Source organism: Ictalurus punctatus, chromosome 2, assembly GCF_001660625.3.
Source record: "Ictalurus punctatus breed USDA103 chromosome 2, Coco_2.0, whole genome shotgun sequence".
Classification (NCBI taxonomy): Eukaryota; Metazoa; Chordata; class Actinopteri; order Siluriformes; family Ictaluridae; genus Ictalurus; species Ictalurus punctatus.
In genome coordinates this window covers 12,082,580-12,110,170 of record NC_030417.2, presented here as the reverse complement: position 1 = coordinate 12,110,170, position 27,591 = coordinate 12,082,580, and the positions used below count along the sequence as shown (strand labels likewise).

General features: G+C 38.8%; 3 protein-coding genes across 5 annotated transcripts; 2 read left to right on the top strand and 1 right to left on the bottom strand.

Annotated features, from left to right (window-relative positions):
• The first annotated feature begins 3,575 nt into the window (after positions 1 to 3,575).
• On the top strand, positions 3,576 to 10,114 carry dctn5 (dynactin 5). Of its 2 annotated transcripts, none has more exon segments than NM_001200471.1 (6): positions 3,576 to 3,618; positions 4,670 to 4,738; positions 4,819 to 4,937; positions 6,577 to 6,688; positions 7,937 to 8,039; positions 9,659 to 10,114. In NM_001200471.1, coding segments are annotated over 4 exon segments (423 nt in total). In that variant the 5' UTR covers positions 3,576 to 3,618; positions 4,670 to 4,738; positions 4,819 to 4,827; the 3' UTR covers positions 9,757 to 10,114.
• A 2,737-nt stretch (positions 10,115 to 12,851) lies between these two features.
• On the bottom strand, positions 12,852 to 16,790 carry rpusd1 (RNA pseudouridine synthase domain containing 1). Of its 2 annotated transcripts, none has more exons than XM_017456234.3 (6): positions 16,455 to 16,790; positions 15,682 to 15,868; positions 15,408 to 15,531; positions 14,138 to 14,240; positions 13,735 to 13,836; positions 12,852 to 13,362 (listed from the first exon to the last, which is right to left on the bottom strand). In XM_017456234.3, exons 2-6 carry the CDS (start codon positions 15,861 to 15,863, stop codon positions 12,962 to 12,964), a joined length of 912 nt encoding a protein of 303 aa, XP_017311723.1. In that variant the 5' UTR covers positions 15,864 to 15,868; positions 16,455 to 16,790; the 3' UTR covers positions 12,852 to 12,961. The 2 variants fall into 2 exon arrangements, with proteins under 2 accessions (XP_017311723.1, XP_053543811.1); XM_053687836.1 differs by having other exon boundaries at positions 16,577 to 16,790.
• An 88-nt stretch (positions 16,791 to 16,878) lies between these two features.
• Positions 16,879 to 26,920, top strand: ndufab1b (NADH:ubiquinone oxidoreductase subunit AB1b). The gene is made up of 5 exons (XM_017456255.3): positions 16,879 to 17,057; positions 19,241 to 19,363; positions 22,690 to 22,777; positions 24,112 to 24,221; positions 26,793 to 26,920. The coding sequence occupies exons 1-4, from the start codon at positions 16,920 to 16,922 to the stop codon at positions 24,201 to 24,203; spliced, it is 441 nt and encodes a 146-aa protein (XP_017311744.1). The 5' UTR covers positions 16,879 to 16,919; the 3' UTR covers positions 24,204 to 24,221; positions 26,793 to 26,920.
• Positions 26,921 to 27,591: the final 671 nt, after the last annotated feature.

The following is a 27,591-nucleotide window of genomic DNA, read 5'->3' as shown; positions in this document are numbered from 1 at the left end:
ACAACAGTGGTGTGCATGGTAGGGTTGCAAGGAGAAAACCACTGATCTCCAGAAAGAACACTGTTGCTCTTCTGCAGCTTGCTAACAATCATGTGGACAAACCAGAAGGCTAATGAAAAAATGTTTTATTGACAGATGAGACCAAAATAGAATAAAACCTTATCTCATCTGTGAAACATATATAAAAGTCTAAGACAAAATAAAGGAAATGTGCAACATCGTGACTATTCAATATTGTTGATGTTGCACATCACCCCGTCCAGGGTGTACCCTGCCTTGTGCCCGATGCTCCCTGGGATAGGCTCCAGGTTCCCTGCGACCCAGTAGGATAAGCGGTATAGATGATGGATGGATGGGTGGTATTGCACATTTTCTAGGTCACTACTTAACCATATTAACTCCTTTGTACACAAGGTCAGATTTCCCTTCCGCTGAAGCCCGTGTTCAGGCGCCGATGGATTTGATAACATGGATCATCAAGTTTTACACAAACTTGTGGAGTCCATGCCAGCTTGAGTGCACATTGTCATTACAGGAAAAAGGGAACAATCCAAATACTAAGAAATTCTGAAATTCATGCAAATATTTTTAAGATTGTACTTTTTTTTTAAGTTGTTGCTAATAATATAATTTGTAATGAAAGCCTTTGTGTTAAATTGAAAAAGAATGCCAGAAGCATTTTCACAAGTGCTCTCATACTTTTAGACACCAGTGTAAATATGTAGAACATGATTGTCATCTTTTGTATTTGGTCACAGCGCCATCTTGTGGTCAGAGGACAAACTTATAAACCATTTAAAAAAAAAAAAAAAAAACCAGAAACGTGCATTACGGAAGCTGAAGTTTTACGGGGATGTTCCAGGTATGTTTACTGGTATTTACTGGTAGGTTCCCTGATTGCTAGTTGAACATACTCTAAGTACAATACAGCAATAAAAATCATATAAAATAAAAACTGATAAAAAATACATTTTACTTACAGTATTTTATCTTAATTCACCAGAGATTATGCGTTATTATGTTTGGGGGGGTTGTTTTTTTGTGTGTTTTTTTTGTGGTTTTTTTTGTGGGTTTTTTTTTTTTTACAATAACAGATTCAGATTTACCAGTAAGATGAGACAGGAAACAATGATGTAAAAACAATTTTTTTACATAGCTGTCATATGTATTGTTAAACGTAATAATGAGTATAAATGTAATAATGTGTAATATGGTTGCAGCTCTCAGGTCACTCCCACTGTCTGCCTAATCATCTCCTCTTCAGCCTTAAGTTGGATAGAAGGGAATAACTTGCAATTTGGGCATCTGGCTCACGAGGCTTGCTGTGGAGGTGACATTCATCAACATAACCATCTCCTTCCAGAAGCTAAATGCCCCCGAATCTCCTAACACTCTCCACCAACTCCCAGTCATCCATCATCCATCGCAGAGCCAGTGCCACTCGATTGATGTAGATAGTCGATCTGGGCATGTCAAACACATCAGAAACCACCCTGTATGTGGTCCCAATAGCCAGCCATGGAGGTAAAACCAGCACCTCCACAGCCGTGTTAGGTCAAGGACCGAAATAAATGTCCTGCTCAACTAAAAAACCTGGCCAAATGTCCCCTTTGCACACGATGTGGAGGAGTATTGAAACTATTTCAAAGTACTGAAATGTACCTCGGTTTGTTTCTGCATAAATTTGATTGTATATAGAATTTGTATATCACTTATGCAGTGGTTGTTGAAAATAAATAGAATCCAATAACACAAAAACATGTGTAGCTTCTCTGAACTGTTACGTATGGCGTTATAAATGCAACCTTTTTTTTTTTTTTACCACTTTCCAACTAGTTATTTATTTGGGTTAATATGAAAAAGTCAAAGGGGAATGTTACCCTGCTAAGTAGCCTAAAGTTGGTATTTTGGCACCATTGTGGCACATTGCTGTCTGTGAAATATAGCTAGATATAGCCGGTTGGGATATTCAATGGGAGAGCTAAAAACTAATTTTACTACCTTTCAGTAACTTGCCATTTCCATTCTTAAACCACTACTGTATCTCACATGCACCTTCTCAATCACTGCCGATGACATGTTATGTGATAGAGACACAGACTTAAATAATTAAATAATTAACTCTGAATGAAACTAAATATTTCATTCAGTGTAATCATTCAACACACACACACACATACATATATATATATATATATATATATATATATATATATATATATATATATATATATATATATATATATATATATATATATATATATATATATATATATATATATATATATATATATATATATATATATATATATATATATATAGCCATTTGTTAACAGCAAATAAAATGGTGTGAATAGGAAAATAAATTGTAATTTTATTTTTATACATTTATTTTCCTTGAAAATGAAGGATGGCTTAGACCCTGATTCATGAGACACCAAGGTCATGAACGTCAGCTTCCATCTGCTCCAATATTACAGTTAAACTAGCTAGCTTGTTAACAAACCTGGTTAGCTATGAAAGTCAAAAGATGCTGCTGGTAACATTAGGTATGCTAATTTTTAGAAATAGTTTATATTAGCACGGGGTGTAGTGGGTAACACTGCTGTCTCTCAGTTACAGGGTCCCTGGTTTGAATCTGAGCTCGACTTGCTGTGTGGAGGTTTGTATGTTGTCCTCATGTCTGTGTGGGTTTCCTCTGTGTTCTCCAGTTTTCTCCCACCTCCCAAAAACATGCTAGTAGGTGTGTTTGCTACTCTAAGCAGCATCTAGGTGTGAACAAGTGTGTGAACGTGTGTGTACATGGTGCCCTGCCATGTTCTGGGTGTATTCCCACTCCACAAATTCACATGGTGGATCACACAGTGGATCCACTTGGATGGATTCTGATTCCATTGTGACCCTGCCTTGGATAAAGTGGTTAATAATTATTTACGCGATTTTTTTTTGTCTTTTTATTTATTTAATTGCTTTGTTTTAGTACTGATTATGAAATTATTAAGCAGTAATGTGTTCAGTTAGTAATGACTTTATTTTGGCCAGGTGATCAGTTCTTCCTCTTATTCTTCTTCTTCTTGTTTTTGTTTTAATGGCGTTTGGCAAACCAGTTAACAGTGCAATACCGCCACCTACTGGACTGGAGTGTGGGCAGCGGAATGGCAGAAAATTTTAAATAAAATGGAAAAAAATAAAAACAAAAAATAAATAAATAAATACTAATACCAAAACAATACTACATAAATAAAATAAAATAAAATAAAATAAAATAAAATAAAGAGATAAATAACTATATATTAGATATTCCTACTAGATAACTAAAGACTCTTACATGTCCCAGTTTTTAGGTGATCAGAGTTAATGTAGCCTGGATGCGGAAGTGACAAGATAGCTTCACGTTCCTGTACTATGATTGGCTAGTCGTTCATGCTCACGAGAAATCCGCCAATTGGAATGCATCGTTATCGAGTAGAGTGGGTGTGGGCGGGACTTATTGGTATACAGGCGTGAGAGAATAGCTAACGCCCTAGCTGAACAAAAAAACCCCGCTGTAAGCATTACCATTTTGCAGGAATGGAGCTGAGTGAAATTTTATATAACAAGGCTGAATACATCGAGACAGTACGTGAATGTTTTATGATTTTATTATACAGGTTGTAGTGCCATCGCGGCTGTGTTGAGGATGAGTTGCTAGCTCAGCTAGGAGGCTAACAGTGATAACTAAGCATTTCTGTACTTTCAGATGTCTGTGGTAATTGGCAATGATTCATTTATTCATAGCTGGCAAAACGTTTCTGCAGAGCTGAAGTACTACCATATTCTTAGAGGGAGAACTGACCCTAATGGCGTTTTGTGTTTTGGTGTTTTCCTTCTTAAACACAAAAACTCCATAATAACGTGTTAAACTTAAAATGCAGTAGGACAGATCATGTAGATTAAATAACAATTGGTGTTTCAGTAAAATACAACGCATGTTTTGGGGGTTTTGTTTTAAGGTTGTAGGTTGTCATGCTTGCTGGAGAAAGGATTTAATTTTTTTTTTTTTTATAACTCATCCAGTACTGAGTGTGTGCTTGTCAATTAAATGCTCTCTAGAGCGTATATGTCCCGCCCTTGGGGCGGGGCTTGCTCTATAGTAGCTATGTGTTAGCAGCAAACATGGTTCGTTTGTGTATTGTTTGTTTGTTTGTTTGTTTGTTTGTTTGTTTGTTTGTTGCTTTCGACTTCCTGCACACTATTCCAACCATCCCTTGGTTGAGAACACAAGTAACACAGTTTGTTCACAGTTATTTGACACTTTTCACAGGAGTGTTTCACTAACTCGGGGCTGGAATAGCTCGCTACCTCATCTTTATACACTGTCTCTCGCGTTAACGTTTTGCTGTTCTTCATATTTATCGCATTCCTAAGCTATCGTTTGTAGTTCGGAGCTTCGGCGTGGGTTTTGCGCATCTCGAAACAATCAGTCAAGCACTTCATCACTCGGACTCCCTGTTTCAAAAGGAACCAATGTCAACGTGCGGAATCAAATCAAGCCGTTTCGTGTTACACTTATACGTGATGCTGATAAATATTGATCATGGAGATACACCTATTATTATGGGAACTATGATGCTGTTTACTCCTTACATTTTTCTTGTTTGAATATTCTTGTGTTTTGTGTTCCCTGCAGGCGTCAGGCAATAAAGTGAGCAGGCAGTCGGTTCTTTGTGGGAGCCAGAACATTGTTCTGAATGGAAAAGTAAGCCCAAATTGACATCTCCACTTATGTGTAATATTATGTGTCTGTTAGTCTGAATGTGGTTTTCTGCCTCTTATCAGACCATAGTGATGAATGACTGCATCATCAGAGGAGATCTGGCTAATGTCAGAGTTGGCAGGCACTGCGTCATCAAGAGCAGGAGTGTGATCCGGCCACCGTTTAAAAAGTTCAGCAAGGGGTAAGGAGCTGAAAGTGTCCCATCAAGATGCACAAAATCAAGAACAGATGGTAATTTAGAATCGCAATGCAAGTAGGGCTGGGTATTGTGACCAATTTGGTGATTTGATTCTCATTTATATGGTTTCGATTCAATATTGTTTAGTTATCAATATTTCATTTAAAATGTTAGTTCCAGACATGAAATCCATATTTTAATATAAATGCTGGTAACTGAAATCCTCCTACTTAGCTATGTTACTGAAATACACGTTTACATTAGCAATAGGGTGCACACAATAATGTTTAATTACTTTTTACTTTGAGGAACAAACATTGTAACAAGAAATCATAAATATGTGCATACAATGCACACAAGGTAAGCACAAACTGCACATTAATGTAAAAAATAAACATTGTAAATGTGCAACAGTGAAATTCATTAACAACTTGAAACATGTTTAAGAAATAAAACCGCTTTCAAAATTCAAAACAGGAAAGGTGGAGACATGTTCAGGACGAGATCCGAAGTACATATAATATTCACATCCTCTCAAGTAAAGTACGTGTATTAAGAATCGATTTGGGGGAATTTATATTTTTTTTTTACCCAGCCCTAAATACAAGACATTTGTTTTCTAGCGTATCTACTTCTGAAATTAGTTTTTTGCCAAAAACTAATGCTTTGAGAAGCATTAGATGGCCTTCAGCTGGTCTTTAGTGCTAACGTAGTGTAATATCTCAGCTGATCTACGTGCAGATCATATGAAAGGATTTTGATTAGGATTGCACCATTACTGTTATTCCTGAGCTCAGGATATCTCCCAGTAGTTTCTCACAGTAACTGATGTACTGCACTGGGACAGTGGTTCTCTACGTGGGGACCAGGGACGTCCTGGGGACTATGAAGCATTTTGTCACAGTAGCATAGACCACAGCCGACATTATCAAGGTTATTCAGTCCGTACAGGATTTCGTAGATTTAAAAAAAAAAATTTTTTTGGTGATTGTTTCCACAAAAAAATGCTCTATTTTGCTGTGGCTTTTTTTCTTTCTTTTTTTTCCTGCTTTCTTTGCGTAAAATTACTTGAATTAGCGAAATTGCAATTTTACAGTGATGTTTGTTGGTAAATGAGACCTTTTTTAGCTTTACTCATTTTTGATGCACGTGAATCGAAGAAGGCTTTGGCTGAATGTGCATCGTGATAACATCACATGATGTATCTTTGCCCAAATCTGTGGTAATTTTTGAAAAATTGCAAGGTCCACCATATGTTGCGGCATTTGCTTGATTTTGCGTTCATTTCTGTGGTCGCAAAATCCTGGAGGGACTAATTATTAAATATATATTATTATATATATTTAGGGGTCCAAGCACCAAAGTCAACTCAGGCCTAATGTGTTAGACTAAAAAGCTCTGTGGCTCCCAAAAAAAATAAATCTTATTTTAACCAATGAATTTATTTCACAGTTGAAGGGGGTCCATGGCTACAAAATGTTTGAGAAGCACTGCACTAGGAAATTCGTACAATAGGCATTTTAGACAAGTTGTGCTAATGTGGAAGATCAAATCAAATCTGATACGGAATCAGACTTTCAGGGACTGTATTATCCTCCTGACTATGAATACTCAGTATAGGATATTTGTCTTGTTTCCACAGGGTGGCTTTCTTCCCCTTGCACATCGGAGATCACGTGTTCATAGAGGAGGACTGTGTTGTAAATGCGGCTCAGATCGGCTCATACGTTCACATCGGGAAAAACTGCGTCATCGTACGTAGTTTATATGTATATTCCTAGTCAGTCCAGTTGGATTCCTGTGTTTCCTTAAACAACGAGCAGATTTACCCTGCATTCACATTAGCAACAGTCAAGTCCTCTGTAGCCTGTTGTATGTATTTACATGCTACCTTCCAGGCTTCGTGAGCGAATTACCCAAGCAAGCTAACTGTATTCTGTACATACACTCACCAGAGGCACCGGCGCTCTTCTACTTCCTTTCCGCTGTCGCATTGTTGCTTGCCTGTCTGTGTCATGCACGTACGTAGAAAATGAATGATCACCTGTCACTTTGTTACTTCCTAGTGTGAACGTAGGGTTAAGAAGCAAACTTCAGACACCAAACATATATCTCAGCTAATCAACACCCCACCGCTATCCACTGTATAGGCCCTGTTTACACTAGAACGTTTTCGTTTGAAAACTTTTGTTACGGTTACGCCTCTCGTCTACACTACTCCGACGTTTTCAACACTCGAAAACGGTGACTTCTGGAAACCCCGAAAATCCCCTTTTAGTTTGAAAACTCCGGGATCGCGTTTCAGTGTAAACGGACCAAAACGAAGACTTTTGAAAACGAAGGCATGGCTTTGCCCACATTCATCCCCTGATTGAGTCTTCTGGATCTTTGCCTAAGCTTCCCTGATTCGTCAAGCCCGTACAATATGACCATTACGCTATCTTGATCATATACAACAGCACGGAGACTGAACCGCAAGCTTTTCTGGCTTTGTTGTCATTCTTGCCAGCCATTGTGCAGTTAAATTCTGTATTTTATAATACTGCAGCTGCCTACATGCGCAAGAGGCGAGCTATGATTAGAGCAATCGACAACAAATCTCGTTTCAAGCAGCGTGAGCCCTACATGGAACGCCGGTTTGGACTAGCAACCAACTTCCTGTTTACACTCGTATGCGCATGGCCAGTGTGCATGAATGGTCATGTGACATGCGTTTTCGGTCACGTAGTATGGACGGAGATCGTTTCTGAAACACAGCAGAAACACCAGTGTGGACGAGGATCGTTTTCATTTCAAAACGCACCAGTATAAACAGGGCCATAGTCCACATTCACACCATTCCAGTTAACACCACAATGGATTGAGGGTGAGTGTGTGTGGAGCGATGTTTATATGATGGAATGGAGCTGCATAATTATGACACACTGTGAATCACAGAAATTCAGAACATGGATCCAGCTGCCATGTTATTAAAGTGAAGTAAGTGTGTGTGTGTGGTGCAGGGTCGGCGGTGTGTGTTGAAAGACTGCTGTAAAATACTGGATAACACGGTCCTGCCTCCGGAGACAGTCGTTCCTCCGTTTACAGTGTTCTCTGGGTGTCCAGGTCAGTGCCCATGCATTTAAACATATCTTTAACATTCTTTTTCGCAGAGAGGGAACAAAGAGAGTGAAAGAACCTAGAAAGAAATTTCTCTTGCTCTTAAGTGTGAATAAAACACAGTGGGACGTGCTGTTCTAGAAAAATAATCAACAACAGAGTGGCGAGTTACTGTTATTTAACGCCATACTTCTTTTATATCACCAAGTGTTTTTTTTTTTTTTCTTCTTCCTTTTATACCACAGCGATTCACCAAGAGTGACAATTAAATTCAAATCTATTTATAAACACACCATAATTTTAGGGTGTTTTCACACCTAGTTCGTCTGAGCCCTCCAAACGCTCTCGGAGTGGATCAGCGTGTATGTGTGAACAAACCAAGTGATCTCAGACCCCCCTAAAAGGACCCAAAAGCGAACTGCACCTCCGGAGATGGTCCGAGTATGGTTCATTTGTGCATGTTCTCCCCGTGTTGCGGGGGTTTCCTCTGGGTACTCCAGTTTCCTCCCCCAGTCCAAAGACATGCATGGTAGACTGATTGTCTAAAGTGTCCGTAGTGTATGAATGGGTGTGTGAGTGTGCCCTGCAATGGACTGGCACCCTGTCCAGGGTGTACCCTGCCTTGTGCCTGATGCTCCCTGGGATAGGCTCCAGGTTTCCCCGTGACCCTGAAAAGGATAAAGCGGTATAGAAGATGGATGGATGGATGGATGGATTAAATGTCAATTATCCTCAACACATAAGAACATAAGTGTTTCTTTTGTTTTCTCAAAAAAATGAAGGAAAGAGGCTATAACAGAACAGCACTACAATGCCGGGTAATAGTAAAACAAAAACTATGACAGAAGTACATGAACACCCGTGATAAAATGCGTCGAAGTGGAGAGTCCGCTGAAATTAAGGATTCCTGTCCCTTCTATGATGACTTGGATAAAATTTTGGGTGCAAGCTTGGGTCTGAGTTCTTATGAAATTGTAGCGTGAATAAGAAACCGTCTGAGATCACTTTATTGCTGAAGAGGGCCAAAAAAAGAACCGGGTTCTCGTTCGAGTCCACTATATTATGAAAACCAAAAGGACTGAGGTCACTTTCGGCCGGTTCTCTTTCTGGTTCACTTTAAGTTTTAAAACGAACTATATGTGAAAACACCCTTATTCATTTATCGTTACGTTTAATGTTATGGAACATCCACAGATCAAGTTACTTCCTGTTATCACTTGCGTTATAGCAGTAGTAAACAGTTGCTCACTCACCAGACTCTCGTCTTAGTTAATTAGTACGATTTTATTTTATCATGCTATCTGTTATCATGTTATCTGAGAAGAATCCACAGCACGGTTTTCCTGATTAATCGTATGTCCTGACTACTTTACCATGCTGAGAAACTTTGCGAAGCACCTTTTCAAAATGCTGTTCGTGCTACATTACAAAGCAGCTGAATACGCTTGGAGGAGAGCACTAACTGCTTGTGCACTTGCACCACTTCAGAGCCCATTTTTAGACAAAGCAGAGTTTGAACCGAGGCTGTACATGTTGTGCTCATCACACAAGAATAGGCAAAGAAGATTTCAAAGATCTCAAACCTAATTTTGTTTTATTCGTGTGGGTTTTCTTTCTTTCTTTAGGGTTATTTACCGGAGAGCTGCCAGAGTGCACACAGGAGCTGATGATCGATGTGACCAAGAGCTATTATCAGAAATTCCTCCCACTAAGCCAAATCTAACCACGGATGATTAGATCTTCAAACCAGACTCTTTCTATCTGTCATTTCCTCCCTTCGCTGAAATATGAAGGATGTTTCTAACTGATACAGATCTGTATGTTTATCTTTAGTCTAACTCCATGAACACTGTGTTTTATATTTAAGCACTCTACATGTAAGTGTGTGTGTGTAGACGGAACACAGACTGCGCAGGGAGGTCGATTGTTTCCCTGAGCAGTGTGTAAAAGACTGAAGTCAGGAGGGGCAGAAGTTGAGGAGCGGTCTTTATGAAAAGCGTGTATTTATTGTGTAGATTCTGCAGCACAAAATGTGTCTCTGTGAAAACACACCCTCGCTGATTATAACAGACATCACATGACTTGTGGTATGACTTTTTTGTTTGTTTACATAATTTTCAGTACATGATTGAGAAATGGTGCCTATTTGTAAAAGAGATTATTTCTTGGTGACCTGCAGCATTTAACCTGTGGGTGTGAAATTATCTGCAAAAATGTATAATTTTTTTTAAAGAGGGATTGTTAAAAAAAAACAAAACAAAAAACATGCATTTTTAAGTTCTGCCCTGAATAAGCTAATTCACATAACAGATGTTTACATATAGTCCACAAGACTGAATTTACACAAATGAACCAGTTCAAAAGTTCACATACACTTGATTCTTAATCCTGTGTCCGAGCAATTACACTGCCTGTAATTATTTTGTCTTCTGGGAAACATGTAAATATCTTATTTAGCTTCTGAAGGGTGAGCATCAGTGAATGTTTTCACCTTTTGTAATAGTCGTGTACGAGTCCCTCTGTTGTCCTCAGTGTGAAAAGATGGATCTTAATCATATAGTCACTGATGGAAAGGGGTCAAATATACAGAAGATGCTGGAAAAGTAAAGAATGTGCAGGACCTGGAGGATTTTTCTGAAGAACAGTGGGCAGTTTAACTGCTCAGAACAAACGAGGGACTCATGAACAACTATCACAAAACATAAACACAGTCACTGATCATCCAGGTAACGACACTCAGTATTAATAATCAAGTGTATGTAAACTTTTGAACTGGTTCGTTTGTGTAAATTATTACTGCATCTTGTGGACTATGTAAACATCTGTAATGTGATACAACTACTATTACTTATTATTATTTCTTAGTTTTTTTTCTTTCAGAGGTTGGGAATTACGAGTTACAACCTTTAGTCGAATCATATGGTGAAGTAGTTAGTTAGTTAAGTGATTTAATACAAACTAAAGGAAACAAACAAGTATATTATACCAGGGGTTCCCAAACTCTTTCAGGGCAAGGCCCCCCAAATTGTATTAACATTTGACCGAGGCCCCCCTTTTTGCAAGATGTCTTTAAAACACATTAAAAATACAGACTTATGAATATATCCCCCCTTATATAACATGTTATAGTAATAAAAATAGCAAAAAACCCTAAAAATAACATGATTGATTATATATATATATATATATATATATATATATATATATATATATATATATATATATATATATATATATATATATATATATATATATAATTTTTCACACCAAATTGCCCCCCACTTTGAAAACCACTGTATTATACAACCCTGTGTAAAATTTTACTAAATGTAAATAAACACAGAATGCTATGATTTGCAAATGTTATTCACAAAAGAACATAGAAAATATCAAATGTTTACACTGTAAGCTGAGGAAATGTACCGGTTAAGAAAAAAAAAAAAAAAGAAGGTAATTTTGAATTTGATGGCTGAAACACAATCAAAAAGTTGGGACAAAATGCTGGAAAAGTAAGTGTTAGTAAAAAAGAAACAGCTGAAGGTTAATTGGCAGTAACATGATTGTGTATACAAAGAGTATGTTAGGCAGAGTCTTTCAGAAGTAAAGATGGAATGGAATCTGGATGGAAACAGATGTTGCTCTCACCTGTATATACCTTTCAGCAGTGATGCCTTTCCAGATGTGCAAGCTGCTCATTCCATAGGCACTGATGAATTCCATAGGCACCATACGTACTGCAGGCTTTTGAACTGAGCGCTGATAAAAAGCCTGAGGGTCCCTCTCCTCTTTAGTTTAGAGGACGTGGTGTCCATGGTTTCCAAAAAGAATTTCAAATTTCAATTCGTCAGACCACAGAACAGTTTCCCACTTTGCTTCAGTCCATTTTAAATGATCTTTAGCCCAGAGAAGACGGCGGTGTTTCTGGATCACGTTCACATATGGCTGCTTCTTTGCATGATGGAGCTTTAACCAGCATTTGTGGATGGCACGTTGAACTGTGTTCACAGACAATGAGCTCTGGAGGTGTTTCTGAGCCCATGCAGTGATTTCCATTATAGAATCATGCCTGTTTTTAATGCAGTGCTGCCTGAGGGCCTGAAGATCACAGGCATGCAATATTGATTTTCACCTTCATTCCTTGTGCACAGAGATTTCTCCAGATGCTCAGAATCTTTTGATGATGATATGTACTGTAGATGATGAGATAATAAGTCTTCACAATTTTACGTTGAGAAACATTATTCTGAATCTGTTTTGATTGATGAACCTCAGTCCATCTTTACTTCTGAAAGACTCTGCCTCTCTAAGATACTCTTTTTATACCCAATCATGTTACTGACGTGTTGCCAATTAACCTCCCACTGTTTCTTTTTAGTGACACTTACTTTTCCAGCCTTTTGTTGGCCCCATCCCAACTTTTTTGAGATGCCATCAAATTAAAAATGAACTTTTTTTTTCTTAAAATGGTACATTTCCTCAGTTTAAACATTTGATATGTTTTCTATGTTCTATTGTGAATCAAATCTGGCATTCTGTTTTTATTTACATTTTTATACAGCATCCCAATTTTTTTGGGAATCGGGGTCATCATGTAGCACTTTGTGCTCGTAACCCTGAAAAAAAAAAAAAAATCAATCATTGATAAATGTTTCAGCTTCACACACAAGATTTGATTCGGATTTTCTCGTGATCTGTTTAACCGTGATATGTCCTCAGTGGGGTGACACAATCCTAAAAATGGTGTGGCTCTGACCGATGTTCTTTTACAGTTAAAATGATGAAAATGGTCATGCAGAGAAACATCTGGTGAGTCTTAAAAACAGTAGCATGATCATCATGAACCAATTTATTTGTTTTAAAATAATAATAATAATAATAAATAATAATAATCACAACCAACAAGACAAGATGATAAATAAAAAAAATGATTAGTCACTGAGCGTCCATTCAGAGAGCCATTGCTGGCACTGTGCTCGTTCCTCCTCACTCTCCTCCACACTCTTCCTCCTCCTTCTCTTTTTCTCTTCTTCATGCGCTAAGTTCTCCTCCTGCCTTTGTCGCTCTTCTGCTTTAGTTCTCAGTATTATTTCAGTCATTAAGCTCTCGAGATTTTGAACACGTGTTTCTGGCGACCATTTGGGGTCAAGTTCGATAACGAAAGGATCGGAAGTTGTGACCTCGATGACCTCGTGCTGCAGAGGGATTCGGAGGAAGTAAGCGTGGAGCATCATGCGGTACGGAGCGTTGTCTGTTCCGAGGCTGTAAGTGAAGTCGCCCACGATGGAGTGACCAACAGAGCTGCAGTGCACTCGGAGCTGATGGGTGCGTCCTAAAAGGGGAAGAGTAAAGATTTCAGTTCTAAACTTAAATTATAAATTATAATATAATAAAAGCATCCGAAAAGAGAAAAAAAATTCAATAAATGTCCTAAAAGGGAAGAAATTGATTACTGATTTATGTTTCCTTCAGTTAATCTTATGTGTAATATTGAGGGATACGCTCACTGTCCACTTTATTATGCACATTCATGCAGTTGTCATTAACATAACCTTAACTGAAGCTCTCAACCTGTATCTGCACGATTTTATGCATTGTGCTACTGCCTTATGATTGACTGATTGGATAACTACATAAATGAACAGGTGGACAGTGAGTGTACATTCCCTCTATGAGATGTGTGATAGAAATGATAATTTTTTACCTGTAAGAGGCTGTAGAAGAACTTTAGTAACAGGCTCTCCATCATATGATCCATATTCTAATACAGTTAATAATGTTTGGCTCGGCTTGGGATTCTCACATCCTACCGCCACAATAGAAGAAAGGGAGGGGGGGGGAGAAAACCAATGAAACTTTCATTTGCACTGAGTTGCAGGTTAACAGATCATCCACTTGTCGAGCAGCCATTTTCATCCACAGAATCAATCATCACTTGTACTGTTTTGCTTTTTCCAAATTTGCCTCTGTCAGAGTTTCAGACCTGCTGTTATAGAAAATGAATCAACACCTATTGACCAATCAGATGTGAGAATTCAACAGCGCTGTGATATAACAGTGGCTTAATTCCTGTGTAAAAGTGCATGTGAGGTCCTCGTGATTCTGACCTTCTGTTCCTTCCACACACATCATGTGCGTTTTCCCCTCAGTGGTATTTTTACCGATGGCAGCGTCCAGCGTCATTCTGCTATCGGCCACAGTGCCTCGAACCTGCACAGGAATCAGACATGTTTATGACCCTCATATACATCTAATTTACATTTAAACATGCCCTAATTTATGCTGGACCTGCAACAGTGAGCCAGTAGAAAGAAGGCATTCAGCAGAGTAGAGTTTTCTAAGATCCCAGGAAAGAAGTAAGGGTAAAATATATATTTTTAGTGAAGCTGATTTAAAAAAGGTAGTTTGTCTTAAAAACATGATTGTTCAGACCAGATCACCTTCTTCCTTTGCTCCATGGATTGTAGGTACTTTCAGCAGTGAAGTGGGCACTCTGCCTGGTCTGTGGCTATGCAGCCCCGTACATAGCAAGCTGTGATGCACTGTGTCCTGACACCTTTCTATCATAGCCAGCATTAACTTTTTCACAGTTTGTGCTACAGTAGCTCTTCTGTGGGATCGGACCAAATGGGCTACCTTCACTCCCCATGCACATCAGTGAGCCTTGGGTGCCCATGACCCTGTCACTGGTTCACTACTTATCCTTCCTCAGACCACTTTTGGTAGGTACTAACCACTGCATACTGGGAACACCCCACAAGACCTGATGTTTTGGAGATGCTCTGACCCGGTAATCTAGCCATCAAAATTCGTCCCTTATCAAAGTTGCTAAGATCCATACACGTGCCCATTTTTCTTGCTTCCAACACATCAACTTTGAGAACTGACTGCTCACTTGCTGTTTAATATATCCAACCTCTTGACAGATGCCATTGTAATGAGATAATCAATGTAATTCATGTCACCTGTCAGTGGTTTTAATGTTATGGATGATCGGTGTGTGTCCCGATATGCTAAAAAAATATGCTATAAAATCTAGTACTAACTGATAAAGCTCTACACATTCCAACTCACATATACAAATGTTGATGCTAAACCTCGTTACCTATTTTTTTGTATGAGGTTCCTCCGATTATTAACTTGATTATTGTTATTACTTATAGAACACTTAATTGCTGTAATTGTTGATATTGATGTTGACTGTTGTTAAAACGGTACACTCAAACTTACACACACGCTGACCAGATGTGCGTTTGATTGTACAGACACTCCAAAGAATTTCATGAATACAGGCCCGCGTGTGCCAGGTGTGCCAGGTGAGACATACATATGTGTGTGTGTGTGTGTGTGTGTGTGTGTGTGTGTGTGTGTGTATACCAAAGCGAGATAAGCCTTGGTTACTGTTCTGTCTTTGAAACAGCGATACGCTCGTCCAGCTGCTGCTTTATTCAGCGCCACACACAGTACACCGCTGGTGGAAAAGTCCAACTGATGGCAGAATCTGCAGAGAACACAAACCGTCCACACACACACACACACAGAACCAAGTCAAACTCTACAGTGCCTCCTTGAAAACTGGTCAGTATACCAAAGCTGTAGCATAAATTGTGCATATCTGTGTGCTTATGTGAAGGTATCCACGTGTGTTTACCTGAAGCCGTAGTGTGTTTGAGGGTCGGCGAGCTGAGGGAACCGGTACATCAGTTGTTTCTGCACTGTGTGCGTTTCACTCCACAGTTTGCTGTCGATGCGAATGTCCCAGTGTTTATTGAGCACCAGGTAATCAGCACTGTGGTACAACACACACAGGTTCTCCACACTTGCCGGCTCCATGCCACCTGATTATTAACATCATAAACATCTTTTTGATAGGTTCCTCTTACAGCTTTGTCACTTCACACAAATAACAAACTGTCAATAAAAGTACAGTGACATAACATGTACACTGGAAGTAAAATTCATAGTTGTAGATATATTTTACAGATAATATATATATATATATATATATATATATATATATATATATATATATATACAGATAATATATATATATATATATATATATATATATATATATATATATATATATATATATATATATATATATTAAATTACATAAAATGCATTCTTATATTTTTAAATCACTAATTCTGTTGCTGAATAAGAAAATTATTTGCACTGTCACCATATCATGAAGTGTCCTCAGGCTACATTCTTACATTTTGTGCCGCCATTTTAAGATTCAACTGAAATGTTTGGGTCACTATTCCTACATTCCTACTTTATCTATTCATTCTACCTCTTTCCGCGAGTAGGTTAACTTTTCCAAAAATATATATTCATCAAATATCTGAAAACATTTATTTATTTATTGATCAAGTGTAATAAAACTGTGACATTTTTGACAGCTCCACCAACACTGACCTCACATTTAGATTCAAGCGCGAAACCTCTTATATTCCTCACCGACCAACGGAATATTCTGGAAAATAAGCGTGGATTAAATAAAAAATTTTTAACGTAATAAAAAAACAACAACAACATACATAAACTGATAAAACTGAGCACATCAACATCTATGTGAAAGCCAGTTGTTATTGTACTGTAGTGAGGAACATGCTATTTCCGGTATTCTTTCAAAGTAAGAGTTTTTAATTTTTGTAGGTTTTCTTTCTTAGTAAGTTAAACATCTAAATTAATATATTCAAGCAAATACGTTGACTGTTTTTTTTTTCTTTTCATTAACGTGAAATGTGTAATTAAATCCAAGGGAAACTTGTAAGAAAGGGGTGTGAGACAGAGCAGGCTCTGTGCGCATGCGCACGCACATGCCGACTCCGCTGTTATATTTTGCTGCTATGCATTTTGGGTAAAAGAGTTTCAACAGACATGGCGTCCCGAGTACTCGTGCACTGCATCCGCTCTGTAAGGTTATTACAGCACAGCGGAGTCATAAAATCCGCCAGCCAAAGATCACTGACTCTGGTTCCGTTTAAACAGCCAGCAAACTGGACGGAGCTGTTACGGGTGAGCCTTTACAATGCATCATTTCCGCCATAACGGCCTTGTGCTGGATTAATGCAGTGACCCTGTAATGTCTTTGCTGCACTGTACAGTGTGTGTAGGACATAAATGCTCAAATCATGCTCATGCTGTTTTCTGTGTAGTTGTATGTCTGTGTAATAGAAACAAAGGTGCACAGGGATCACCAATCATTTATGTATCAGCAATGAATATGCCACAGTTTGTGATTTTCTTGATTGAACATACAGCTGATCATTATCTATTTAACTGAATCACCAAAGTCTATTCAACTCTGAACATACATGATGATTTGTTCATTCATCCTTGTCAGTGGATCTGAAGTCTGACCCAGGAACACTAGGCGTGAGGCGGGAATACATCCTGGATGAGATGCAAGTCTGTTGCACACAGACTTTCACACCTATTGCCAACTTAGAGCAGTCCACCTGCTGGCAGACTTTTTTGGGAGGTAACCAGGGAATACAGAGGAAACCCTTGTGAACATATATGAAACTTCAGATCAAACAGGGACACTTGAGCTGTCGCATGATCCAAGATGATCCGAGTTGGTCCAACCTTAATTTTATTAAACGAGTAAATTCAGTAAGGCTTCTAGATTTGTATATGGCCAAAAGTATGTTGACACATCTGACCATCTCACCTATATGATGAACATGTTGAACATCCCATTCCAAAACCATGGGCGTTAAAAATAGAGGTGGTCCTCTCTTATCTGCCGTAACAGCCTGTGGTCTTCTGCAAAGGCTTTCCACTAGATTTTGGAACAATGGCTGTAGGGATTTGTGTCCAGTCAGCCAATTAGCATTAGTGACGTCAGAGGAAAAGTGTTCAAATCCAGCCCAAAAGTTGTTCAATGGAGTTGAGGTCAGGGCTCTGTGCAGGCCACTTGAGTTCTTCCACTCCAACTTTGGCAAATGATGTCTTCACGGAGCACGCTTTGTGCACATGGGCAATGTCATGCAGGAACAGGTTTGGGCCTCTTAGTACTATTTAAGGGAAATTGTAATGCTACAGCATACCATGACGTTCTACACAACCCTGTGCTTCCAATTTTGTGGCATCGGTTTGTTGAAGACCCACATGTGGGTGTGATGGTCAGATGTCCCTAAAACCATATCGTGTATTTCACGTGAACCAGGTATGCAAAATATGAAGCATTTGTTCCCACTGAGTTCAGGTGTGTTTGGAATTGAAGCAGTAGAACTGTCCAGTAAATTGAGAAACTCTGAGCTAATTCAGCTTGTCTGACTAAAAGAACAACCACACTGAAGAACCAAACAAAAGAACTTGCACGTTAAGCTTTATAAATAGCATGTGATCTTCAGTGATATCCAAGATTTATTTTGTACTGAAATTCCAAGTTGACTTTTTAAAACATCGACATCAACATTTTCCACCACTCTGAGTGACAGTTACCTACATTACCCACAATGCTGTTCGTGTACCCGCTGATAGTGGCACTGGTGGGATTTAGCTCTCGCTTCATCTCTACCATAAAGACAGTGATGCTGCGGCGCTTTAGTCTGTCCAGCGCTCTCACCTCCTCATCTGCATCTTTCAAAGCTTCAACTTTCAGTCTAATACTGCCATCACGTTGTAGATCACTAACTAGCCTCAGCTGTAATTCAGCATGACATCGTTGTATTCTGGAACTTTGAGTCCAATGTTTACTGGAAAATGCTGAGTGAGGGAAAAGATGATCTCCAGTCTTTTGTTTTTTCGAAGCTAACAGCAAAGGCTTATATAGTCAGCACTTATGTTTGAGATTGTTGACATTTTTTTTTCTCCTACCAAAGCACCATTGCAACTGAGCTAGTGATCTCTCGGGAATATTGAAAATACAGCATCAGCCAACAAATTGGCACCAGAATCTCTACACACATCAAATATTTAAGTCTAAACGTTGTTAATGTGTCAACTTTTCCTTGAAACCTTTGAAACCTGAGGCCTGTGTAACAAGCAAAGGAGGCTGTAAGCTTCTCGTGCTTGCTGTCTAAATTATTCCTTGCATCTCCAGTACAAAACTCAGATGCCAAACCTGTCTTGGTTGATCGACTACATCCAGACTAAGGAAAAGATCGTGTACACACTTGGACCTGTTGTTGGCTTTCGTATTAATTGATCACACATGATGACGACCATATTTGTTGTTTTTACTTCTGTAGGTTCCGAGTCCTGCGCTGCAGCTGTGTCGGCAGTATTGCGATTCGCCACCACTAACCCTGCAGATCATCGAAGAGCGTGTCATGAATGTCCTTCAACAGTACGACAAAATCAAGCCAGAAACGGTATGAGCTCATATCCTCACACTTGTTAGAAGTAACAAGATGACTCCATGGGGAAAAAAAGAGCTGAATATGCAGTCATTCCCTGCGTGCATTATGCATATTTTTTCAAATAGACATGTAGAGCTAGATGGTTGAGTAGGTGTATATGGATACATTTGGCTAGACAGGCAATCATAAACTAAGGTTTCGGGCAATGTCAGGCGGCCCGAACAGCCTCAAAGCTCTTTGGTACAGATTATACAAGTCTCTGGATCTGTACTGTAGGATGAGAACTTCCAAAAGGCATTCTTGCAAAACATATTCCTGCACTTGGTGTTTGGAGCGTTCTATCCAACACGTTCCATCCAAAATCTCCCAAGTGGATTGTGATCTATTGGCCATAGAATGAGATTTACTTCAATTACCTCATCAAACCAGTCAGTGAGACATTGTACTCTGTGTGGATGTGGGTGGGGTCATTGTGGATGAGACCACTCCCATCAGGTTAGAAATGTTTCTTCATAGGGTAAAGCTGATTGAAAGACAAATATATAGACAGGCAGACAGATAACCAGACGTTGCCAGATATCCTGTCATTTTTGCCACTTCCTGTGGCTTCGTGATGCAGTGTATATATAAACTTCATACTGCTTTCATCATACTTCCTGTTGCCTTGTTGTACTGTTCATATTACTGTATTATTGTCTTTGTTTCACTTCCTGTGGCTGAGGTATACTGTTTGGTGGTCTGTATTACTTTACTACATGGTGCACATAAACCCTGAGTGAAGGGAAGAAGGATAGCATGTAGGGTGGCAATTTTAAATATGGCGAAAAAGCTGACACTGAAAACCCAACTGTGTGTTTGCATTCATATTTATTCCTTTGGTAGATGCTGTTATCTACAGTAGAGCGACAATGAAAAGAGCAAACGGGGCGGAGTGACACAGTACGGAGTTTTCGTAGACTCTTTAAGGATTCATTAACTCCAAGACTAGAGACTAATGTGGGTTTGTGCAGCCACTAGTGGTCTATTTGATTAACAAAAAAGGACAATTTCAAACCCTAGTACCTGACTTGAATAACTGCACCAACCTTTAATACCAGGTTTAGAAAATAAAAAGCAGTCAGTACGTGAAAGCATATGGAGAGCGGTGTAATGAAGGGTTGTCCTAGATAATGTCTGAAAAGGTAGGTCTTTAGGTTTTTATGTAAGGACTGGAGACACAGGGCTCAGTCCTCCACCTTGACTTTTGAGTATAGATAGATATCGGACAAGGATATGCCAAACGTCCTTTAGTTAAAGATGCGAATTGTTGTGTGAGCCTGTACTTCATTGATAGTGGTTAAAATGGTCCAGCACATACAGGGCTCTACAGTGTGACCATTTCACTCGCATTTGCGACTGAAAAGAACTTTGTGCGACTGTGAAAAAATATATATTCGCACTGGTGCGAGTGACCTGTTCGGAGTTGTATAATACAATCGGAATAAAAACTACAACTCCAAAATGCATCTACACCGCGCAACAGGTACTTTCACACTGCTTTTCATCACCTCAGTCAACCGAACAAGTGTGCAAATATGGCAAAGGAGCCATTATGATGACAAGAGTAACACTGTACATCATCTGCTTCTCTCAACTTGCCGATCTCACAAACCGCCATCTTTTACTGATCATCCAAAATGACCTGAACCTGCCACTGTGACATGCTCGTGTAGCCACGGCGAGTAAATTAATAATAATGCGAATGCTGCAAGGTGGGTTTAATTCAAACTTCTTTATTAAATAATTCCTCACCAATCATAATCAAGAGTAGCAACTGTTCAGTCTGTAAACATACGGAACACTGCTGCTCTCCTTCACTAACTCTAATAGCATATTCACTTCATTTAAACTCATGGTTGCCAGATATCACTAGAAAAGTCAACTCCAGTTTCCATGTTTTGATTTAATCCCCCAAAACCAAACAAAAAAACCTAATAAAATGTAAAGACAGAAAATGTGCTTAGTTATAAGTAAATCGTTTAATATAAAAAATAGATATAAAAAATTCTTAAAATATAAATAAAATGAGAAATGAAATGATATTAAATGCAACCCATAGTAATTAAACATCAATTTGACATTATGCTTAGTTCGGTATTTCCTTAAAGGGATATTAATATGGATCATGTTATGCTGTTTATTTATCAATTAACCAACAGTATTTGTAATTGCTATTATTTTAATTTAAAAAGATTGGTATATGGATCGGTATTGGCTGTAAAAATCCTAATTGGAGATAGTTAATGAACACCATTAAACTAAAGCACTTTGCATCTGATGGGTAAATGAACTCACCCAATCACATCCTATATGAGATTATTCAGATATATACACAATATACACAGAGTGGTTCGAGAACTGACTCCAGCCAGAACCATGACAGTGGAACATGTCTAATAGTGTAGCTTTAAATATATTTAAGAAGAGCAGACTTCAAACACTGAACATTGAGGTTTATTGTATTTGTTTACAAGGTGGAACAGGTAAACAGTTGTTGTTTTTTTTGCATACAGTCTGTAAAATTAACTGAAAATATTTTATTTAGTTTATCAGAAGGTAAATTAATTTGTCATGGCTCACACGATGTTCCTAAATTCTGTCATAATTGACCAGCTCAAGTTTTCTCATGCCTACTTGTGTGTTATATTGTGGCACATTAACATTTCCATCTCTTAAAAAAATGAAAACAACTAAACTTGTGCTCCAAAATATTTGTAATTAGGAGCACAAGTGCTTCTAAAATAAATTGTTACCGTAGAACCCTGACATGATATTCTGTGGTCAGTAGTTGGACTGAACAAAAGGACGTTATAATATTGATATCTTGATTACTTATGCCTTAATAGGCTTTTCTGAGAAAGCATGACATGCGAGTCCTGAGGAATTCCTGTACTGAAGCGATATAGCTAATATCTCTAGGCTACATGATATTAAAGATATGCTAAGACCAGGTGGGCGCAAAGCTCCAGATGCCCAACTCGGCATGATTGGAGAAGATGATGTATTGCTGTAAATCGGAACAAGGTCGAATGTTGGGAAGGATGGATATTAAAGGACATCTACACCTCCAACTCTAGGTGGATAGAGAAGCTGGCCAAGATGCAGGTCTGCATGTTGAGAGCCATCTGAAATGAAAAGTGAGAAGCCACATGCCTTGCTGTTCTCAGCTCAACGTGAACCTGAACACAACCTCTGTAACGGAAATAATGGTTTCTACCCACAGTTGTTCCTGTTTGCTAGAGTGGAGTGTGCATAGTGAATGATGCATGCTAATTAAGTGTCATTTTTCTACACCACAGCTTCAGTCATCATCTCACTTTATGAAGGATTTGGGACTGGATAGTTTGGATCAGGTGGAGATCATCATGGCGATGGAAGATGAGTTTGGTCAGTGCATTGAAATATCTGCTTACAGCTTCCTGTTTTCATGGAAGAAGACAATAAATGCCATATAACCTTGCAGCATTACAAATTCTAGGTTTCCGAGAATAAAGAAAATGCTCACTTATGATAACTTAAATGTTATACACAACAATAAAAACCACACTAACACATTTTAACTTGATGCTAATCTGCCTGGTAGAAGCACATGCTAAGTAAGGAATAAATACAAGAGGGCGTGCTTTTGTAGGAAAAAAAAAATGTGATGCCCCTACCACCATGATTTATTTATTTACTTATTTATTTTATATATAAATAAAGCATTTTCCTCTTATACCATAGCAGTTTGCCAACGATTATTATTTTATATTTATTTGAATTTTTTTTTTTATCCATTTATAGTTACATTTAATGTTGTGGACATCAACAACACAAGTTATGTAGCAGCTGTAAATAGTAGTTTACAGCTCATTTTTCTCCAAGTTAATAAGACTAAAGAATGCCACTAAGAACATTAACATAAGTATTTTATATTGCAATATCAGTCAGTACGTTTACATGGACAACGATAATCCAATATTAACCCAATTAAGACGAAACTCGATTTAAGAAACTATCATGTAAACTGCAACTATTGATGACCTTAATCCGATTAAAGTCATACTCGAAGTAAACACATCGAATTAAGACATGTGGAGTATTCCTATTTTAGTCGCATCATGGAAGTGCATTACAGACATGTACACACCTTAATCACATTATTAATGTCGTGTGGGAGGTTTCACTGCATTTTGCAACAGGACACGTACACACACGGCAGTGCTCAACCGTTTTACAGCAAACGAGAGCACGTCTGTGTCCGAAACCACGTACTTACTTACTATGTAGTAGGTGAAATACATGTATCTTGGCTACTCTACTATATAGCAGGTAAATATGTGGTTTGGGACGCAGCCCATGGCTTGAAGCAGTCATCTATTTGCACGTATAGCATGACAAATAATTAACTGCACTTGAAGCGTTTGTAAAATTAAAAATGAAACATTCAAAACTGTATACCGTACCATAGCGAAGACGAACTGTATGTTGATACGTGAAATTCTGGAGGAACGTCGGATGGCGTGGCCTGGGGACGTAATGACGTGTGCCGTTAATCGATCTATGTTCTATAACATGTAAAACGGGTACATGAAAGGAGTATTCTAAAAGTGACTCATGTAAACACCTTAATCAGAATATTGCCTTCTTCAGAATAAGCTCAATACTTAGATTATTGCTGTCCATGTAAACATACTGGGTAAGTGCTAGTGTTTAAATCTGATTAACTGCGTTTCCTGCAGGATTTGAGATTCCAGATACAGAAGCAGAAAAGCTCCTGACTCCTGCGGAAGTTGTCCAGTACATCGCAAGTAAAAAGGACGTCAACAAATAGCCAAGCCTCGCTTTACATGTAAGGTTTCCTCTTTAACTGTGTTTCCATCCACGTTTCTCTAATGCACAACCTTGATGAGCAAACTCCTAACGACTTCCGTAAACACTCCTGCCTTTATTCTGCTCTTCGGGGATGAAAAGATTTAAAGGTCTAGCATAAGAGATTCCTCAGCCAGTAGTCGGATCATTTCTGTTCCATTGAGTTTCAGTTTCAGAGAAAAGAAGTCAGAAAGGCATTTTGGTATGCCCTGTGAGAAACATTAGTAATATTGGGCCTCATCTATCAATCTTTTGGTAAAGTTGTACGGAAATGTTTGTGTAAGCTGAACCGAGCTCGAAATCTTGCAGCAGATTTGAGAAGGTTTTGGAAACACTATTCATACATGCTTGAGTACGTTGATGAATGCTAACCACCCGTAAACTACCATTTGTTTGCACGGCACAGCTGGTTTGCGTTTGGTAACGCCCACGATACTCCATAAAAGGAAAAAGCTTATACAGCTGAAATGATGAGAAAACAGCAAAAAGACTTTCTCAGAGGAAGAAGTGAAAGTCTACACCAATAAAACTATATATTATTTGATAGCATCACAGCCCCTGAAAAGACCAAAATCTGGAGCTGAATTACAGAAAAGGTGAACAGAAAATGCTTTGATCATGGACACCAAGCAATCATGCAGGGAAACTGTTACGTTACATTACATGCCCTTCATTAGTTCATTCCTATAATATGGGTTTGTACAAAATTTCAGTGTAATTGAAATACATAAGCTGTTCAAAATAACTCAACATACAGCCATTAATGTCTAAACCGCTGGCAACAAAAGTGAGTACACCCCTAAATGAAAATGTCCAAATTGGGCCCAATTAGCCACTTTCCCTCCCCGGTGTCATGTGACTTGTTAGTGTTACAAGGTCTCACGTGTGCATGGGGAGCAGGTGTGTTAAATCTGGTGTCATCGCTCTCACACTCCCTCATACTGGTCACCGGAAGTTCAACATGGCACCTCATGGCAAAGAACTCTGAGGATCTGAAAAAAAGAATTGTTGCTCTACATAAAGATGGCCTAGGCTATAAGAAGATTGCCAAGACCCTCACACTGAGCTGCAGCACGGTGGCCAAGACCATACAGTGGTTTAACAGGACCGGTTCCACTCAGAACAGGCTTCGCTATGGTTGACTAAAGAAGTTGAGTGCACGTGCTCAGCGTCATATCCAGAGGTGTCTTTGGGAAATAGACGTATGGGTGCTGCCAGCATTGCTGCAGAGGGTGAAGGGGTGGGTGTTCAGCCTGTCAGTGCTCAGACCATATGCCACACACTGCATCAAATTGGTCTGCATGGCTGTCGTCCCAGAAGGAAGCCTCTTCTAAAGATGATGCACAAGAAAGCCCACAAACAGTTTGCTGAAGACAAGCAGACCAAGGACATGGATTACTGGAATGTCCTGTGTACATGGATGTCCTGTGGTCTGATGAGACCAAGATAAACTTATTTGGTTCAGATGGTGTCAAGTGTGTGTGGCGGCAACCAGGTGAGGAGTACAAAGACAAGTGTGTCTTGCCTACAGTCAAGCATGGTGGTGGTAGTGTCATGGTCTGGGGCTGCATGAGTGCTGCCGGCACTGGGGAGCTACAGTTCATTGTGGGAACCATGAATGCCAGCATGTACTGTCACATACTGAAGCAGAGCATGATCAGTATGCAGTATTCCAGCATGATAAGGACCCCAAACACACCTCCAAGACGACCACTGCCTTGCTAAAGAAGCTGAGGGTGAAGGTGATGGACTGGCCAAGCATGTCTCCAGACCTAAACCCTATTGAGCATCTGTGGGGCATCCTCAAACGGAAGGTGGAGGAGCACAAGGTCTCTAACATCCACCAGCTCCGTGATGTCGTCATGGAGGAGTGGAAGAGGACTCCAGTGGCAACCTGTGAAGCTCTGGTGAACTCCATGCCCAAGAGGGTTAAGGCAGTGCTGGAAAATAATGGTGGCCACACAAAATATTGACACTTTGGGACCAATTTAGACATTTTCACTTAGGGGTGTACTCACTTTTGTTGCCAGCGGTTTAGACATTAATGGCTGTGTGGTGAGTTATTTTGAGGGGACAGCAAATTTACACTGTTACACAAGCTGTACACTCACTACTTTACATTGTAGCAAAGTGTCATTTCTTCAGTGTTGTCACATTAAAAGATATAATCAAATATTTACAAAAATGTGAGGGGTGTACTCACTTTTGTGAGATACTGTATATGATTTGAAGCTGATCAGTTGAGGTTTACATTCGTTTTTTTCTTAATTTTTTTTTAAATAATTTTTTTTATAAATGCCAAATTTCTTGTGTAAATGCTTCTTTTAACGATATACAAATAAATCTGTTCATATCCAGCTTGATTTACGAGGCCTGTTGTATGTCAATAATGTAGTAGTGTGAGAAACTATTAGTGTGTAAACTCGTGTGTAAACTAAACTAGTAGTGTGAGAAATGAGAAACAATTTAATGTGCGTGGATGAAAACATGTTAGTTATTGTTTTGTCATCTTATTGGTTGGTTACATGTTTGTTTCTCATTCTTTCCACAGGCTAAGAGTTTGGACAGGCACCATTTCTCTCCTGAACGTCTTTCTGTCTCTGTCAGCAGTTTTGTGTAGTGTTTAATTTAAAAAAAACAATTGTCATGCATATTTGAACAATAAACAAATCTAAATGATCAGCTTTCATTGTGTCCATACTTTAAATCTTCATCTCACAGATTAAGGGCACAGGAGATGCACACTTGGGAGGACATATCTGTAATCACTTTCCATTTTAAATGGTAGATGAAGCTGTTTATACATGTAAACAGTATACACTGGGGCTAGGCAGTATGACACTATAATAAATAGCAATAATTTTATCAATTATTTCACAATGCACTTTCCTGAGGTATCTCTGGTATTGTGATATCACTTTCTAAATTTGTATTATTTTTTCCTGAAAGCAGATGTTTTGATTAACATTTTGTACTTTGTTATTTCTTTTTTTAAATCCCTTTTTTCACTGAAAAGGTCATTTATTTATGGGAAAATGTGTGTATGAAAGCACACCATCAACTAAGTATTTCATTACAAAATAAATCTTGGATACCACTGAAGATTAGACACAATTGTGAAGATTAATATGCTTGCCATTCAGGGTAGATTTTTCAGGGTAAGTTTTTACTAACTGTGTGTGTGTGTGTGTGTGTGTGTGTGTGTGTGTGTGTGTGTGTTGGATATCTTGCTATATTGTGTAACTGAATATCGGTGTGTGAAAGTACAAGGCAAAAACAAAGCTGTTCGTGTGTGTGATTTTTAGCATTATGCATCAACAGCAGTGAACAGCACCAGCAGAGGGCACCTT

Excerpts from the sequence above, each read along its gene's own strand:
- dctn5 (XM_017482830.3), top strand. Across the intron at positions 4,739-4,818 it reads ACATTGTTCTGAATGGAAAA|ACCATAGTGATGAATGACTG; the intron begins GTAAGCCCAAAT and ends GCCTCTTATCAG. Across the intron at positions 6,689-7,936 it reads TCGGGAAAAACTGCGTCATC|GGTCGGCGGTGTGTGTTGAA; the intron begins GTACGTAGTTTA and ends TGTGTGGTGCAG.
- rpusd1 (XM_017456234.3), bottom strand. The coding sequence starts at position 15,863 with ATGGAGCCGGCAAGTGTGGAGAACCTGTGTGTGTTGTACCACAGTGCT. Across the intron at positions 14,241-15,407 it reads CCAAGGCTTATCTCGCTTTG|GTTCGAGGCACTGTGGCCGA; the intron begins GTATACACACAC and ends ATTCCTGTGCAG. Across the intron at positions 13,363-13,734 it reads TCTTCTACAGCCTCTTACAG|GACGCACCCATCAGCTCCGA; the intron begins GTAAAAAATTAT and ends TTCCCCTTTTAG.
- ndufab1b (XM_017456255.3), top strand. The coding sequence starts at position 16,920 with ATGGCGTCCCGAGTACTCGTGCACTGCATCCGCTCTGTAAGGTTATTA. Across the intron at positions 19,364-22,689 it reads ACAAAATCAAGCCAGAAACG|CTTCAGTCATCATCTCACTT; the intron begins GTATGAGCTCAT and ends TCTACACCACAG. Across the intron at positions 22,778-24,111 it reads GGCGATGGAAGATGAGTTTG|GATTTGAGATTCCAGATACA; the intron begins GTCAGTGCATTG and ends CGTTTCCTGCAG.